This window comes from Halichondria panicea, chromosome 10 (assembly GCF_963675165.1).
Source record: "Halichondria panicea chromosome 10, odHalPani1.1, whole genome shotgun sequence".
Taxonomy (NCBI): Eukaryota; Metazoa; Porifera; class Demospongiae; order Suberitida; family Halichondriidae; genus Halichondria; species Halichondria panicea.
Window position 1 is genome coordinate 4155527 of NC_087386.1, and position 16699 is coordinate 4172225.

General features: G+C 39.7%; 1 protein-coding gene across 2 annotated transcripts in view; it reads right to left on the minus strand.

Annotated features, from left to right (window-relative positions):
• LOC135342983 (intermembrane lipid transfer protein VPS13A-like) overlaps positions 1–16699 on the minus strand; it is a 65837-nt gene that overhangs the window by 43020 nt on the left and 6118 nt on the right. Inside the window, exons 4-26 of one of the 2 annotated variants that reach the window (XM_064539878.1) lie at positions 16233–16328; positions 11585–11689; positions 11280–11374; positions 10029–10127; positions 9500–9559; positions 8984–9073; positions 8795–8855; positions 8668–8741; positions 8419–8472; positions 7414–7607; positions 7098–7182; positions 6816–6878; positions 5645–6461; positions 5379–5479; positions 5124–5188; positions 3848–3919; positions 3498–3702; positions 3277–3335; positions 2914–3145; positions 2554–2641; positions 2054–2244; positions 1175–1240; positions 773–906 (exon numbers count right to left, since the gene is read on the minus strand). In XM_064539878.1, the coding sequence (XP_064395948.1) occupies positions 773–906; positions 1175–1240; positions 2054–2244; positions 2554–2641; positions 2914–3145; positions 3277–3335; positions 3498–3702; positions 3848–3919; positions 5124–5188; positions 5379–5479; positions 5645–6461; positions 6816–6878; positions 7098–7182; positions 7414–7607; positions 8419–8472; positions 8668–8741; positions 8795–8855; positions 8984–9073; positions 9500–9559; positions 10029–10127; positions 11280–11374; positions 11585–11689; positions 16233–16328 (3106 nt within the window). Of the gene's footprint in view, positions 1–772; positions 907–1174; positions 1241–2053; positions 2245–2553; positions 2642–2913; positions 3146–3276; positions 3336–3497; positions 3703–3847; positions 3920–5123; positions 5189–5378; positions 5480–5644; positions 6462–6815; positions 6879–7097; positions 7183–7413; positions 7608–8418; positions 8473–8667; positions 8742–8794; positions 8856–8983; positions 9074–9499; positions 9560–10028; positions 10128–11279; positions 11375–11584; positions 11690–16232; positions 16329–16699 lie in introns of those variants that run through there. The other variant, XM_064539879.1, reaches the window with a different exon arrangement.

Genomic DNA, 16699 nt, shown 5'->3' on the forward strand with positions numbered 1-16699 from the left:
CAGATGTCAGTCCTTTTACACAGGCGTGGCAGTAATTTCCAATCCCTCTTTCTTTTGTATTCCTGGGCTAACGAAGTAAACTCAACTTAACTGCCCAAATTGTCTATACTGCATGTATCTCTTAATGAGTGTCATTATACTGACACTATTAGCTAAGTAACACGTGTAATCATTATGATATAGGAACAAATGTAAACAGATCTACAGCATTGAGTTGAGTTGAGTTCGAGTTGAGTTCGTGAACAGAACTACTATCACTTAGTATAATAATAAGCAGGGGTGTCATACGGGGGGGGGAAGGGGGGATATCCCCCCTAGCTCAAATTTTCCCCCCCTTTCAATTATGACTGAGTGTCCATAGCTGGGTATTGAAATAACAGTTGACCTTTTTTTAGCAACATTTTCCGCTCACTTTTCCTTTCCCCCCTCTACTTCAAAATCCTGTATGACACCCTGATAAGCATATCAGAGACATGCAGGGAGAGAGCAAAGAAACGACCAACTGCTTCTAAAACCAGGTCAGTACCAGTTCAAAAGCAAAGTACAAAGAGTTTAGCCGTGTAACTATAAGTAGCAGGGATAGTCAAGTCTCCAATGTGTTTTTTGAAGCTGAAGCAAAATCCTAAACAAACCATTTAGCTGCCAGTATACAAATCAAGAGAGCTTTAGCATAGCACACAAGTCATAACAGGAACACACATTTGGAATGACCCCAGTGCATGCATACTTCAACACACAATAAATAGTTTTGTATATAATTATACAGTCATACGTTTGATGTGGTGCAATGGAGTACTCAGTACTCTCCTCCTCCTCGTCATCTCCAAAGCTGGACATGGACATCAGAGACATATTGTCCACCAGTTGTGTTGCATTATCCAGCACTAGCTTTGACCCTGGCCTTGGCTGCATAAGATAGAGGGAGCACACGACAATGATCAGCTGATAAATACGTACCTTATAGGAAAACATATAGTGCACTTACACTGACAGACAGCATTGACTATATACCTTGAGCATGACATTACATGTGCAAACAGCTATATAATTGTTATATATAATACACATGCATTACTACATGCCTATAATTATAGTTATACGTACGAGCAGACAGCAACTGAAGCACCAAGGAAACCCAAACCGTCTGGCAGCTACACACATATCATTAACTCACTGGCAGTTGGCTATACTCCATGCCTCTATTGATCAGTGATGGAGGTATTTTCTGAGAGCCAATAGTCTGAAGGGAAATGCGGTGAATCTGTTAATTACTGAAAGCACTACGAGTGCTGATGCCTCAATGGAATTGAAGCTGCATGAATAATTCAAGTTTGCATGCGCGCAGGGAATGATGAAAAGAGTAGGGAATGTTCGACTGTGCTTTTTTCCGATCGCAAAGTTCTAAATAACAACATGCACGTGGTAAACTAAGTAGGACATGCGCAGCATTGATGCAATAATTGATGCAATAATTAATAATTAATGCAATGGCTGCTCATTAGATATTGACAGTGAAACTTTTGCAATTCTTATATCACACTAGCAACTAAAAATATAGCTGCGCTTTACTGCAGAGACTACTACTAAGTAGAATATATACAGATTTTACTACGCAAGAGTCTAAACTGAGACTCAATGCCTTCCAAGTAAGCGAAAACTAAGCTTTGTTTGCAAATCCACAAGTCAAAATCCAAGAACAAGTGGCTATAGAAGCTCTCACTCACACCTGCATTGCAACGGTAGACCAGTTATACATCAAGAAATACACACACACACACACACACACACCTCGCTGCGCACGTGTGCCGAAGTATAAACATACACATTCCTCTACACAACAACACTTTTGCAACTATACGCATAGAATGCCTGTACTTACATATTTACAGTCATGGTTTCAATCACCATCTTGTGTGCATACCATTAGATTAGCAAATGCTTCAACTACATAATTACTAGGGAGAAAAACATTGCCAGTTACGTGTACAGTGTCTTTTACATACATGTAACATGTAACACATGCACAATGTAACAATGCATTGTTAGCATGCACCTTGACAAGTGTAGCAACTTGGGTGTCTGAGAGGTTGATCTCAAAGCCAGGAATGGTCCCCTCCACCCTCATGGTGGCCAGGAGGGCATCGTCCATGATCATACTCTTGAGCAGCTGTATCTCAAACCCGGTGGGCGCAATGATATGGAGGGGAGAGGACCCACTCGCCATGGCACCACGCCAGTCCTCTTCTATACACAAGGAGCATAGAGTATTGACAACCTTATAATCACACAGCTACATCATGTTGTATTTAAGTGATGCTAATTGAGAGAGGACTACATGTACATGCCTGGATTGACCTGTAAAGAAAGTATTTAGGGATATATACATGTACTTCTAAATTACTACTTTTCAAATCCTATTGTTATACAGAGTCCTGTTATTATACAGATGGGGAAGAACTTTGCAATCAATGTTCAAAATAGCTAATTATATATATCCAGTATATATGAGACTCTGTTAAAACGCATGCATGTGACATTGCTTAAACAGCTAACCTGGTTTGGCGACCAGCACTTGCATCCCAGCAAGATTCACGGAGAACTTGTCATAATAGTCACTAAAGTCATCAGTACCAGACAATTTCTGTACACATGACAAATGCATGAGCTACAAACAACAAACCATATCCATTAATTATGGCTGTAAAATTACAAATATGCAAAGATTCCCTCGCAAAGGAAAGCATCCGAGAATACCAATCCAATACATAATAGTATTGATATTATTATACGCTGTGTTGTACAAATCCTTGTACAAGTGGGTATTTTTTGTACCTATAATACGACATGCGTACTAGTGGTAAAATATACACATGGGGAAGAAGGGTAGAAACATTCCAACAACATTTTTCTCACCTTAGGTAGCTGCTTAGGGTCTTTGGTGGTCCCGAACACTCTCAGCTCTCCCAGATCCACGACAACCAAGTGAGACTGCTCTGAGTAGGTGCCTCCCTCAGGCATTATGAGGTAAGGGGAGTGCAGTCGGATGTCCAGGTCCAATTGTTTCCTGTTTTGAAGTGCACCCTGGAGACCAGCGGTCGTCTGGAGCTTGAGTTGCTCCCACGACGCCGACGCTGCATTTGTTAACCTACATCGTATATAGGGGTAAGAAAGAATAATGAGCATAATTATTATGAACACCACATTGGCCATAACACACTTAAAACACACAACACACTTGGATATATAGTTTTACACATGTGGAGAAAATGTACTTACTCTTGGAAGTGGAGTTGATTTGGAGGTCTAAACATTTCAACGAGCCCTTCCACAGTAGCCTGCAGTTACGTGAGGGCTTAAAATATTCCTTTCAAACGAGAATTATGCTAAAAAGTGCATCTATAACAATAGTTGTTAGATGGCCTACATAAATAATTATTGATACTACACGTAAAATACGTAAGTAGGCTTAAGGTACAGCCCAAGCATGCGCTACTAACAAAGTCATAGGTAATCTGCAGTGGTTTAAGGACAGCGTTGACAGTAATATCCATCTCAGGCCTATCGAGTGGGTTGATCTCAAGCGCCAAATTGACCAGTGTTGCATCAGTGTCTTTCGAAACCAGTTTGGAGGTAATCATGGTGGTACGGTTGTTACCATTGGGCACACCCTCCATCTCCAGTGTGCCCACAGAGGCTCGCACACTGAAGTATAAAGGGATAGTACACAAAATAATATTAAATGAGATGATTTGCGGCAATACTTGCCCTTAAAAATTTGCTTTTCAATAAAATGACGTGCACTGTATGAGCACAATATAATTATATACAAAATGATAGAGGTTATTACCTGACAGAATCTGAGCTAGGTCTGTTCTGCACATCAAACTTGATCCTCTCAGTCACCAGTGTGCCAACTTTCCTGGGAATAAAATAATCCCTTAAAAACCCAGCGAGTTCTGAAAAAACCATCACAACCACACATACAAGCAACAAGTATAATTAATTATGTACTGCATGGGATGCCAGTATATGGTACATGTACATGTATACATATGCAATGAGAACATACCCACACATTACAGAATGATTGAGTGACATCTACGTGTCAATCGCTACTTACAGGAAGAAAATACGCAGCTCATAGAGTTGAAACTTTAGTAGTTGAGAAAGGTTACAGGCCTAGGTCACAATTTACTATAGCACTGAAGTGCTAACCCTCGGCTGTTTACATAAATGTAGTGGTAGTACCGTATAGCGGGTAATTTTTGTACAGACTACCTATTTAAATATTTCGTATTTTAAATATTTGTACAGTTCAGGATAGTGCGTTGAATCTATTGCGAGAATAATTTCGTGGTTTTAATTTTCGTATGATGCTCTTCAATACGAAATATACAAAAATGTCCACCATACGATATGTATGAAATGAAAGCTGGCTAAGCAGCAAGTAATATGAGCAATGATATTCTGTATACTCTAGAGGCATGCTGAAACTTTTAAGAACAGAGCTGAAACATACAAAAAAAGTAGGCCATACTAACTTGCAAAATCAGGCAGCAAAAAAGCCTATAGTCTTAAATATGGCTCCTGGTATGTTCTGGGCTAGGAATAAGCAAAGAAGCAACAACCCTAATCACAATTCTACTTTAGCGACCTTTTTCCATTGGGTACAGAATCACTTAAGCTGTAAATATGCACCTCAAATAAATAACACCTGTGCCAACCCAACATGCAAGTTTAAGCTTCTTAGCTTTTGCTTGCTTTTTTATTCAACAACAAAGCTTTAACATCAAAATCTGCCACTATTAAAACTAATAACTTGTTGTGTGGAGGCTATCCATGCTGTAAACGCAGTACTGTGGCAGCCAGGTGAGCAGGCTCAGATATCATGAACAAACAAGCCAACAGACTACTATATCTGTGGCCGCTCACACGCCTCGGGTAAAAATGCTTGTTTTGTATCAATTGCACAATACTGTTAATATTCCTAGCAACATGTACATATAAACAGATCAATTATCAAGAAACAGTGCAAACACCTGTTACAGTTACAATTATGGCTCTCACCAGGTGCTTCTGAAATTCAAGCAGTTATATTTATTAATTGTGGAGGTTGCACTCACTGTTTCTGGCCATAGAGTTCCAACGTGACAGTGCTGAACACCACATGAATCTCATGGGCCACAAACTGAGGAGTGATGGGTGTGTGAATAGTGTATCAATTGTAAGCATGGATAGGCAGGCAGGCATCACAGAGAAGTGAAGTGGGTGATGGCCAGAGGGTATGTTTGCTGGACAATTATACTATAAATGCATGCAATAACAGATGAATGCAGCACCAATGCATGCTAAACTGTAAATGCTGCATGAGCACTTACATCTTTGGGGTACTCGATGTACTCTTCATCAGGAGAGTAGCCGATGGCCTGGTACAACTCTTGTCTGCCCTTGTCATCTTCCTGAGCTGACACTGACAATACTGAAAAGCAAATAATTAAAGTAATAACTGCTCATGATCTATTCACTGTGGGACGTGCATGACATATGCACTATACAGATATATTCACAGCAATAACACGTAGTATGAGTAACATGGTACACTGAGACTGAAACTGCATATTCTCATAATTATGAATCAACCCACCTTTCTCTTCCTCCATGCTCTTGCTCTTCTTGGTCCCTATAATCTTCTCTGGTATATTTTCTGGTATCTTCTCTGGTGCCTTCTCTGAAACAGTCTTTGGTACTGTCTTGGCCCATGTACTCTTCTCTGGTATCTTCTCTGGAACAGTCTTTGGTACTGTCTTGGCCCATGTACTCTTCTCTGGTATCTTCTCTGGTGTCATCTCTGGAACAGTCTCTGGTATTGTCTCTTCTATACCCATCTCAAATTCTTCTTCAGCAGCCGACACTGCCACTCCAGCTCCTGCACTTGCATTTTCCTGTTTATCCGATGATTTATGCTTTTGTCTCCATCGTGAGAAAATGTTTCCCTTCTTCTCACTGCCATCTTTGTCTTTGGCTTTTTTGCTCTGACTGGACTCAACCACCTTTCTAGACTCACTGGCAGGGAGAGGGTGTGTGGGGTTTTTGGAGGGCCCAATATCAGAGGCACCACTTTTTGATGTGTATGTAGTCGTACTCGTTTCTGTATCTTTTCGAGTCAACATCACATCCTTATCTTTGGGCTTCTTGCTCTGATTACTGAGCTCAGTCCCTCTTTTAGAGTCATCAGCAAGGAGAGGATGTGTGGGGGGTTTGGTGGGTCCAATACCAGATGCACCACTTTTTGGTAGGTGTGTGGTCATACTCGTGTCTACCTTTTTAGGGGCAGGTAGTACGCTCGGCATGCTAGGGCTGCTTAGACCAGGTGTGGTGAGGGGATGCAAGCCTATAGGGGTGCTTGTGGTCTTGGAAAGGTCCATGTGAAGTACTTCGTAAGAGGAAATGTCTTTTGATTTCTGGGGGTACCAAAAAGTTGAAGTGAAAACATACATGTACATGCACATGCATGTGTCATACTGTAAGTGAACACATACACCAGACGGAATTGGGTGTGAGATTAGAGGCAATCTACGTTCACTGCATAGTAATGATTTCACAAAAAATGATTCGATCTATATACGGTTAGAATTTAATCATTTCATGTAGAAATGTAAGCCATGATTAGAAAAACAGTCCAGTTTTTCCACCTAACCCACATATGTACATTGGAATATTCATTAATCTCTCTCACATACGCTACATGTATAATTTTAAGAAATAAATAATCAATAATTAATGACACAGCTAAAAGCTGACTTTCTCTCTCTCACCTCTTTCTTTTTCTTTTTCCTGTATACCAGAATGTTGAACCAGTCAAGTTGGTCTTCCAATTCCTAAGGAATATTAATTATATAACTTCTCAAACATGTACGTTATACGTATGTATTTATACAGTGATTTAAACACTCAGTTTTCGTATGAGGTCCAAGCAAATTGTAGTCTATATACACAAGCATGTACCGATATGTACAGATGTACAACATGGTATTGACCAGCCCAGCTATTATCATTATAGTGGCAATTACTCATACACCAGAGCATGACGCGCGTACCTGTATCGTGGTGAGCAGTGAGGAGGAGGGGTTGATGGAGTGAGTCTTCTCACGGTACTTCTCAACATAAAGCTTCACAGTCTCCCTGCAAAAACCAAAAAGAGCACTCAGTACATATAAGTAGTACATAGTTTACAAAGCATTTGTTTCTAGTAGTGCACGTAGATGTGCCTATAGGGTGAATAAACTTCTTAATTTTTAACAGAGGAACATATCAAACAACAGAACAGGCTCACAAATACTCCGCATTTTGTTCCATTTGATGATACTACTGCCACATTTGCATACAATAATCAACTGAGATATAGTACCACACCTATGCTTCTTGATGTGTTTCCATGACCACATCTTGGTCTTCCTCATGACGTCCTCCTCCAACACGGCAGAAATGGCGTACCTCCACCACGCCCTTGGGTCCTTACTCACACCCTTAAGGGGCTTATACTTGAGGAACTTCTGGTTGACCATGTGACGGTCAAATGATTCCACGGTCAGTAGTAGAGCCTTCATCTAGAGAGTGAATACGAATGATGAAGCTGAGCTGGCTAATGCCTTTTGCCATGTTTTACTTTGCTCAAAAAGTATTAGAATGTTATAATTATAGAAGAAGTTTGTTTTGCATTATGATTATTGTTGCTTGCGATAATAAACCCACACAGTTATTATATAGAAGAGGAGCTTAATGGAAACAGAAGTCTATCTGATGGCTTGATGAATGATCTTCAGGGACAGAAGCATGCAGATCTGCAATGTAAAAGCTGTAATAAGTATAGAAAGTTTATGCAAACAGATGATGCTATAAAAGATTTTGAAGAGACTGCCTTCACTGTGAGTCAAACTAGCCGTAACTCAAGAAAGAAACTTGAGTTTGCAAATCCACAAATCAAATCCAAAAGAACGTGGCTAGAAGCCTATAGTTTTTGTCGCATTGCAACCATTGAGCAGTTGAAGCTAAAACAGACAGACAGACAGATAGACAGACACACACACACACTGTCAGTTTTACCATATTCCTCGTGCGGCTACGCCTCCAAGGCATAATGAGGATAAGGCGACGAGTAAATGTATATAAGTTTTTGTGGGAAATATTGCACACAGCTGATTAAAGAATATAACTACATGTATATGACCATATGGTTTATGGAAAACAGAAATGTAATGTTAAAAAACACACTACGAGACAACCTTTTGATTTTATACTCAAAATGTGATGGTTTAATGAAACAATTAACACCTAATCTATGAACAAACACGATTGTCGATACACAATACAAGCATGCACTATGTAACCCTAACCCTCACATACATAGAGGTGACTTACCTGTGACTGATGCAAGGAGAACACAATGTCCTCACACTCAAGGCCCATTAACAGCTGCAGGATAAAAACTCACTTCACACATGGTAATAATAATTATAAATTATAAATTGTACATCATAAGAAAACATTTCATTGCACAGCATAATTATTCTTTAATAGCTAACAAATATTTCTTGCTATATGTAAAAAAATCTTTCAAGTAATTAATGATTATGTTACAGTATACGTATAGCATTACTCCATGCTCACCTGAGGTAGGGAGAGGTCAACGCCGGGCTTGAGGTTGAGCTTCAGTTTAGCAACAGCTGACATCGGGTTGAGCACTAAGAGATAAATATAATATATTATGATAAAATTATAAAAAGTACGCACTCACAATAAGAGTTGGTGAGTGGCAGGGGCACAGCTGGTCTTGCTATTAAATCTCTCATGGCATCCTGGATACACAAAAATTGACAGTAGTGCACATGCACATGCACATGACAATGATAATCGTATACTACTACATGCAGTTTGTAACAAAAAGCACCGCACAATCTACAATAGGTATAGAGCCAGGACTTACAATCATCTGCTTGGTGGAAAGGTCAGGAGATGCAAACGATGACACGTCAGACGTATTCAGGTACAGCCCCAGGCAGTTCATCTCTATCAGCTGCATGAAAGGAAGGAGATCATACAGACATGAATGCACTTAATCATCACACACAGCACTTGTTGACGAACATTTTTGCATTAATTTTGCTGCATGCAGGCTAATCTGTAATTGCAGGGAAACTCGAAGAATGGGAAATGATTGACTATGATTGATGCTAAAAATGATGCCAAAAGTACAAAGTCTAAAATTAATGGCTGCATCATATCAGTAGAGCCTTGCAGCTCTCTTCTCACTCTTTCAGCACATTCCTAGTCGATAACAGCTTGTATTCAACAGTTGGGTGAGTGTCTAGTACACAAAAATTACGGCAAACCTAGTTACAGCGCAAGGATTAAACCTACGTCAATCACCTTCCAATATGATATCACATAATTATGACATGTAACATGCAACACCCACTAGCTGGGCTTGAAAGATACTCACCTTGTAGATGAGGGTGGCAGTCTCTCTCACCACGCCAGGCACCCAGTTACTATCAGTGCTCTGTATGTATAGCACAAATAATACATACACTCAATAATATAACTACCGGCCTATATACGTATAATTGTTAAGCGTTTACAGACTGAGGTAGTCGCTATAGCAGCTATAATACACAGAAAGCTAAGTACATATGTATATTATGTATACACATGAACTATAATGATGATATTGGTGTATTGATTTGAATACAATCTCAGTGGACTCTCACCAATCCGGAATGCCAACTACGTTTCTTAACGAACAAAAGTTCAGAGTATGTAACGTTATAAATTATGGCACTTTAACTACCAGTAACCTCTCTATATCTACTTTTGACTACATCGTAATTCACTAATCAAAAACTTTCAGGATGCCCTTTGGCCTCAAGGGGTCTGAAATTAAGATTCAATGTGATAATTAATACAAAATGTATTTACATTATACTAACCCCTTCTCCTCACACTGTATAATGGTTTCACTCTGGCCTCACCTTCAGATTTATGCTGTGTAGGGTGACCCCGGCTGCCAGCATGGTGGAGGGATTGGTCACATGATCTTCAAAGCGGACATGAACGTCACGAATTTTGACCTGTAGTATAATAAAATGTAAGTAAGATGTATAAGTGCACCTGTATGTATATACGTACATATGTAGGAGCTATATACCAACTGCATAAATTAAACACAGTGTCTTTACAGGAGCTATTATACTTCGTTTCATTTAAATCATTAAGGCCATGCAGAGACCAATTTCATTACATCTGTTTCAATGGAATTTTGTCAAAATTTGGACCTGTCTGGCAGGTAATATTTTTATTACTCACAAGTTTCCTAAAAAAAAAAAACAGTTACAATATACGAGTTTTTTGGTACTAGCTACAATACTTATAGTTCTTTCTTCACAATAACGGAAAACCAGTTATATATCCTACTTTCATGCAGTTGCTAGGATATGCCCATGGTATAACTGTGATACCGTATTACTAGCAAATGAAAAACCTTTGCAAATGAGCCAAATCAGCAGGATAAAAAGTTTAGAGGAGTGGAAGATTTGGGGGTGCGTATGCGCGGCGCAATTATTTGGCCACGCCCACTTTTGTTAACCACACACCCTATTACATGCTAGTGCATCAGAGTAGATCTAGTCACCCCACAGAATATAAAAAGCCTGTCTCCATGGTAACAACTGCAATGCACATGTGTATTTAAGGTACATGCCCATTATTATATAGAAAATTTTGCTAAGCCATAATCGAAGGCCAAATAATCGAGGTTTTACTGCATCGCAACTATCCTTAATTGAGGAATCTTTTAGAACATGGTCGTCATGATAGGAACACATAAGAATCCTTGCGTTGTATACAATGTATAGGTAGCTCGGTCTCATGCTGTATCTATTACATACAAAAATGCTCTAACAAATACATGCACACTATTATAATAATTATAGCTAGCTGCACAAATATTTACGGTACAACATGCGGATATATCTCGAAGGTTTGCGTATAGAAAGGTTTTCGCGGAATAGCAGCCTTTTTAGCATGCATGCATGCATGTGATATAAATGTAGGGATCGCGCGGTACATGTTTATAGCTAGCAAACATTTATACCCACAAAATACACCCGCTATACAGTACATGTATACTTTACAATAGACAACAAGGACAATCTCAGCTATCACTTAATTGTGATTATAAATAGGCCTTTACGCAAACATAAAACATCAAGCTCAAACTTTACCCGAAGATTCTTGGTAATGTGCACTATCAGCTTCTCAGTGAATGTGTCCGGTTTGCCAGAGTCCTTTTTCTTTTTTTTGTCCTTTTTGGCATCTTCTGCAAATTATTTAACACATAGTCTCTCTCAACAAAATTATATGATACACTGACTTGCAAGCAGCTAGCTTGTTCAAAATTAATATGTTCAAAAGAAAAGTTTATAATTAGTGCCTACTAGCTAAAAAGAGGTCGTTCATCATTAAAAATAACACAATCATTATGATTAAGCGAATAAAATGTTATGAGAATTTATGCAATGGAACTCACTCAATTTCTTTTTCTTCTTCTTGAGAGCGTCCCGATACTCTTCGATCTTTTTTGTTTTTTCCTTTCTTTGTCTCGCCAAGTCCCTCTCAGGGTTGTACCTTGTGTCTGCATATATGAGCAGATCGGTATATACTCTGTGTACTTAAGGTTACGGCCAACCGTTTGCTCATTAATTATTCATGAGCTAGATCTAGTGATCTTTTCCAGCTAGAATGAGCTGGAAGTCCAGCTGAAACGCAGTAGTCATTTTATGGCTCGAATAGACATTTTTACTATAAAGCTTAGGTACAGTCTACTGTAGCTTCACTATATGCAGGGCGTGTAGAAGAGATATTTCGAAAAAAGGCTACTGAAAGCTCACAAGAGGCTGTTTTCCTTGGCTCTGGCCGCCATTTTAAGTGGAGTTAGTCTACATATTATTATTTTGTGAGAGTTTGTTGGCCTGGAAAGAAAAAAACGCTTCTACACGCCCTCCAGAATGGTAAGAAGCATCATATAAGACCAAGAACACAGAGCTAGAAGTGTTTTTGGAAGTTTAAAATGACTACTAGTTTTGTGTTGTTTCTAGTAACTTGATGATCGCTCAGAGCTTCCACTGGAAGATGTTTTGAAGATTGATACTTGTCATACAGATTGATACACCAATATATATTTATCATGTATGTGCTTCAAATTTCTCTCATGGCATTTATAGTTTCACAAAAATCATTATAAGAAAATCATGAATATTCATGAGCAAACTGTTTTTACCGTAACCTTAAGGCCTGGGTCAGGCACTGATAACATTAATTTTATTCATTGCCAACATTTATTAATTGCAAGTGAAATCACGTGTCCAAGGTGCTTGCTGTAGCTAGCTGCTGGAACTATTCTCCAATATCTTTAGCAACAAATGCGGTGGGCTTACACGAGGTAAGAGTACTTGTTTAGGCCCTTAAAAGATAGTCATGATTATGTTTCCAGCTGGGGAAATTAATATGTGCAAACCTGCCTTAGCTATGCTGGCTTCTTTAGCTCTGACAGCCACTCTAGACGTAGCCTCGAGACCAGGCCGATTAAAATACGGCCTGGTCTCTATTGCATGGGTGATAGTGCACATGCGCGAACTGAGTTCCCCAGAATCTGGGGAATTCGTTCACGTTAGTAAACCTTTGTAAAATTATACCGTAAACTAGTTTGTTTACTAGTTTCTTTCCGTATTATTTTTAACAAATACTTGTCTCCTGTGGCTTTATGCCCTCTATTGTGTTGTCAAGAAGGCTTACACACTTGTCTAAAGCCAAAAGAGGCTCTCTACGATGGTCCTATGGTTGCAGTTGGAAGCACAAAGTCAAAGACTTGCCATAGTCTGTCAGAAACCCTTTTAAGTCTTTAAACTCTGTCTCCTGTGAAGCTGTGGCTTATGTTCTCTATTGCGTTGTCGAGAAGGTTTACACACTATTCTGAAACCAGAAGAGGCTCACATCTACCTCTATGATGACCCTATGGTTGCAGTTGGAAGCACAAAGTCAAAGACTTGCCATAGTCTGTCAGAAACCCAGTTCAAAACATGATGACCATACAACCATCATAGAAGTAGATGAGAGCCTCTTTTGGCTTCGTGTGCAAGCCTTCTCAACACAACACCATAGAGAAGGCCACAGCTAGTTAGCTAGCTAGGCTATAAAAAGCTTCATATAGTACATGGGCGTGGACGGCCACGCCTATAATTAATTACCCATGCGATAGGTACCAGGCCGTATTTTAATCGGCCTGGATTCGAGGCTACTCTAGACGTAGGCTATGTTGTGTATCTCAAAAATACAGTAACTGTTACTCTTCCCCAGCTGGATTCTAGTACTTAGCTATGAGATGTTCATCTAGCCTTGTTTTTGAAGCTTAATCTTAGCTTCTTAATGTCCGCATTTGTAATTCTTCTTACTAAAACTGCCATGACGTCATCACTATTTATGGGACTAATTAGCATAATTGAATTAAGCTAATAAGTTTTTTGGAAAAATAAAACATTGAGCTTCATGTTGAATCATTTTGATGTAGCATACACTGTATATTGCAAATAATACAGCAGTATGAACATAGTGTTAAATTTTGGAATTTAAGGCTAGACCCGGGCCCCAGCTACCCAGAGTACACAGATATATAATTAAAACCACATGCATAATTATATCAAAGTATACTATAATTATTAGAAACTCGATCCTGTCAACCTAAAGTCTTAGTCCACTTCTCTTCATATCAATTCTAACCCGTCATTAGCGTGCACTGTACTGGACTCTAAACATTCCAGCTTAACATTATTACATGCATTCTTAATCGCATATGAAAAGCTGTAGAAAGACTGCAAAACATTAATTAATACAAGGCTGGAAGAGGATGTGAAAGTTGGCAGTAACAAATCAACTCAACTGGCCCTCTAAAATCTAGTTACCTGAGGCCGTGCCGCTGCAAGTGGGTATAGTAGTCTATTGGTTTGTGACAGGATAATCTATTCACCTGGGTGCTATAGCACTGCATTTACAGCATGGGTAGCCTTAACACAACAATATATCTTAGTTTAAATAGTGGCAGATTTTGATTTTAAAACTTCTTTGTCAAAGAAAAGCAAGCAAAAGCTAAAAAGCTTGAACTTGCATGTTGGCAGCTAGCTAACTACACGCGGCCTATATTTGAGATAGCTAGCCTACGTATTTACAGGTGAAGTGATCCCGTACCAAAAACAATGGAACAGAGTCACTACGGTAGACGGTAGAATGCTAGGATTGTGACTGGTTGTTGGCTGACTATGGATCCTATAATGCTCTGCCAGGCTGGACTTGGGAGCCATACTTCTCTAAGACTCTGTGGCAGGTTTCTTTGCTGTGATCCCAGTCCACAGTGCATGTCTCATACGTACCACTAAAAAACTCTGTTCTCAAGTGTTTCAGCATGCCTCCAGTCTGATTTAGTTTTATTGCTCTTGAGTTGCTGTGCTAGTCATACATGCTACATGCACTGCATTATATGACTCCTCTGGTTTCTTTATAAGCATGTCACCAGCCGAGGGTTTGCACTTTAGTGCTCTAGTTCTATATCCCTTTCCTTGCCATTCGTGAAATCTGGAACAGGAGCGTCTTTAGGTCGATCAATTAGTGTGGATCCGGCCTCACCACTCCTCCATGTCATTCTATTAGTCTAGATCCGGCTAGCAATTCTAGCTGGGACTCCCAGTTCTAGCTCCTTTTGTTTAGCGTGTCAGAGACTGGGAGAAGATGATTGGCACTCCCTGGCTCCTTTGGATGTACAGCTGTCCAGATCCCTAGAACATACCCTCCATTCTGACGAGTTATCAGTGCATAGGGTGCTTACTAGATTCTTGCCAGCCAGTACAGTTCAAGCTACACACAGCACCGCTCAACTATTCTCTACCCCATTATCTAGCTAAATCTGGTCCAACTAGACAGCAGACACAGCTAGTTAATTCAGTAAAGCCAGGGGTAGCCCTACTTCTACGGTTGTTCAGTACCCACGGTAACAATTCCTCTGGGCTGGGCTAACTAGTTGAGCCACGCCTCCCAATTCTCAAGGCTAGGTACATGTCTCTGTCTAGCTGCTTCTTCAGCTTCTTGCTCAGTTTTGTGGCTTAGAGAAAGGCCAGCTACTCAGGGGGAAGAGTCCAGATGAAAGTCTGGCAGCCAGGTGACGTCCAAACGGTCAGTTATTCTTTCCACCAACTTTTTAATCTAGTCTAGTCCTGCTTGCACTGCTACTACTACTGCTGCTACTCTTCCTAGCTAGTCAAAGGTTTCTTTTTTTTTTTTTTATTTTTTTATAACTACATATGCACAAAGAGACATCAAAGCTTACATCAAAGGACACAGATTTTTAGCCTACTTGACTGATAAGGCGGTTACCTAGACTACAGTTTGTTTGTCAGGGAGGAGCTCACATACAACTTCATCTAATTCATCATAACGATTCCTTACCCATTGTTGTAATTTCTACAACAGATTGCCAAGGAAAGAGATAAAGCTATTAGGGTGTCGTATAGGATTTTGAAGTAGAGGGGGAAAATAAAAAACTCAACAAAAGTAACCAGAAAATAGTCAAAATACCCTGTAAGTATGTAACATTGCCAACTATGGACACTCAGTCATACAACTGGTACCTGAATGTAAATTTTAGGGGGGGGGTTGGAGCCAGAGGGGGATATCCCCTCCCCCTCCTATATGACACCCTAGCTATGATTGACATGTACACGCATTTTCATTATTATTAATTTTGTGGCACACTACATCAGCAATTATATACATTACAATGGTTCAGTTTTAAATATTATGTTTAAAGTGAATGTCAGGAACTAACTCACGCTATAGCTGTCTGTGGAGGATTCTTTGTTTGGTATAACAGTTGATCAGAGATCAGCTTGCTTTTTGCAACACTGTAGCCAGCTAGCTATACCGAGGCCGGAGTGTAATATACAGCAGCAATTAAGGCAGCATACACGTGCTATTGTTGTACGGAATGAAAACAGCTAATTTCTGTCTTTAATGAACTGCTCCTATTTTCCTTTTCCCTTCTACTCGCATATTTTTTACGTTGCAGAGCGCACGGGGACTTTTATTGGAGAACTGCTGTATTAAATATGACCAATATAAATTGGAACACTCACCTAGATCGGGGCCCAGGATAACGTACACCTCATCGATTGTGATCTCAATGGGTTCCTTGGTCAAGCTCTTCCAGGGAATGTGAGCCTCTAGTTTGCCTGCTCAAAATGTGGCACATTATATTTTGTTACAAACATTGTAGTTTATTGCGAATTATATTATTGCATGCACATACATGTAAGCTAACTGCTTTTCAAAATGACAATATTTGTTCGTTCATATCATGCAGGCAGGGGCCCTATATAATGTAATTGTTTGTAATATATGCGTTAATAAGAGAGTGTCGGCACCTTGTTTAAGCTCCATGCAGGCTGGATTAATTTAATTATGGCTCCTGCTGGAGCTATATATGTGATCGATATGTGATCGATGAAAATTCTAGTAAGTCAGCTGCTCAGACGTACCAATCTGAGCTGCTTTGACTGTCTCAGCCATGAAGTTAGCTTATTGTGCATGCACACCCTGACGT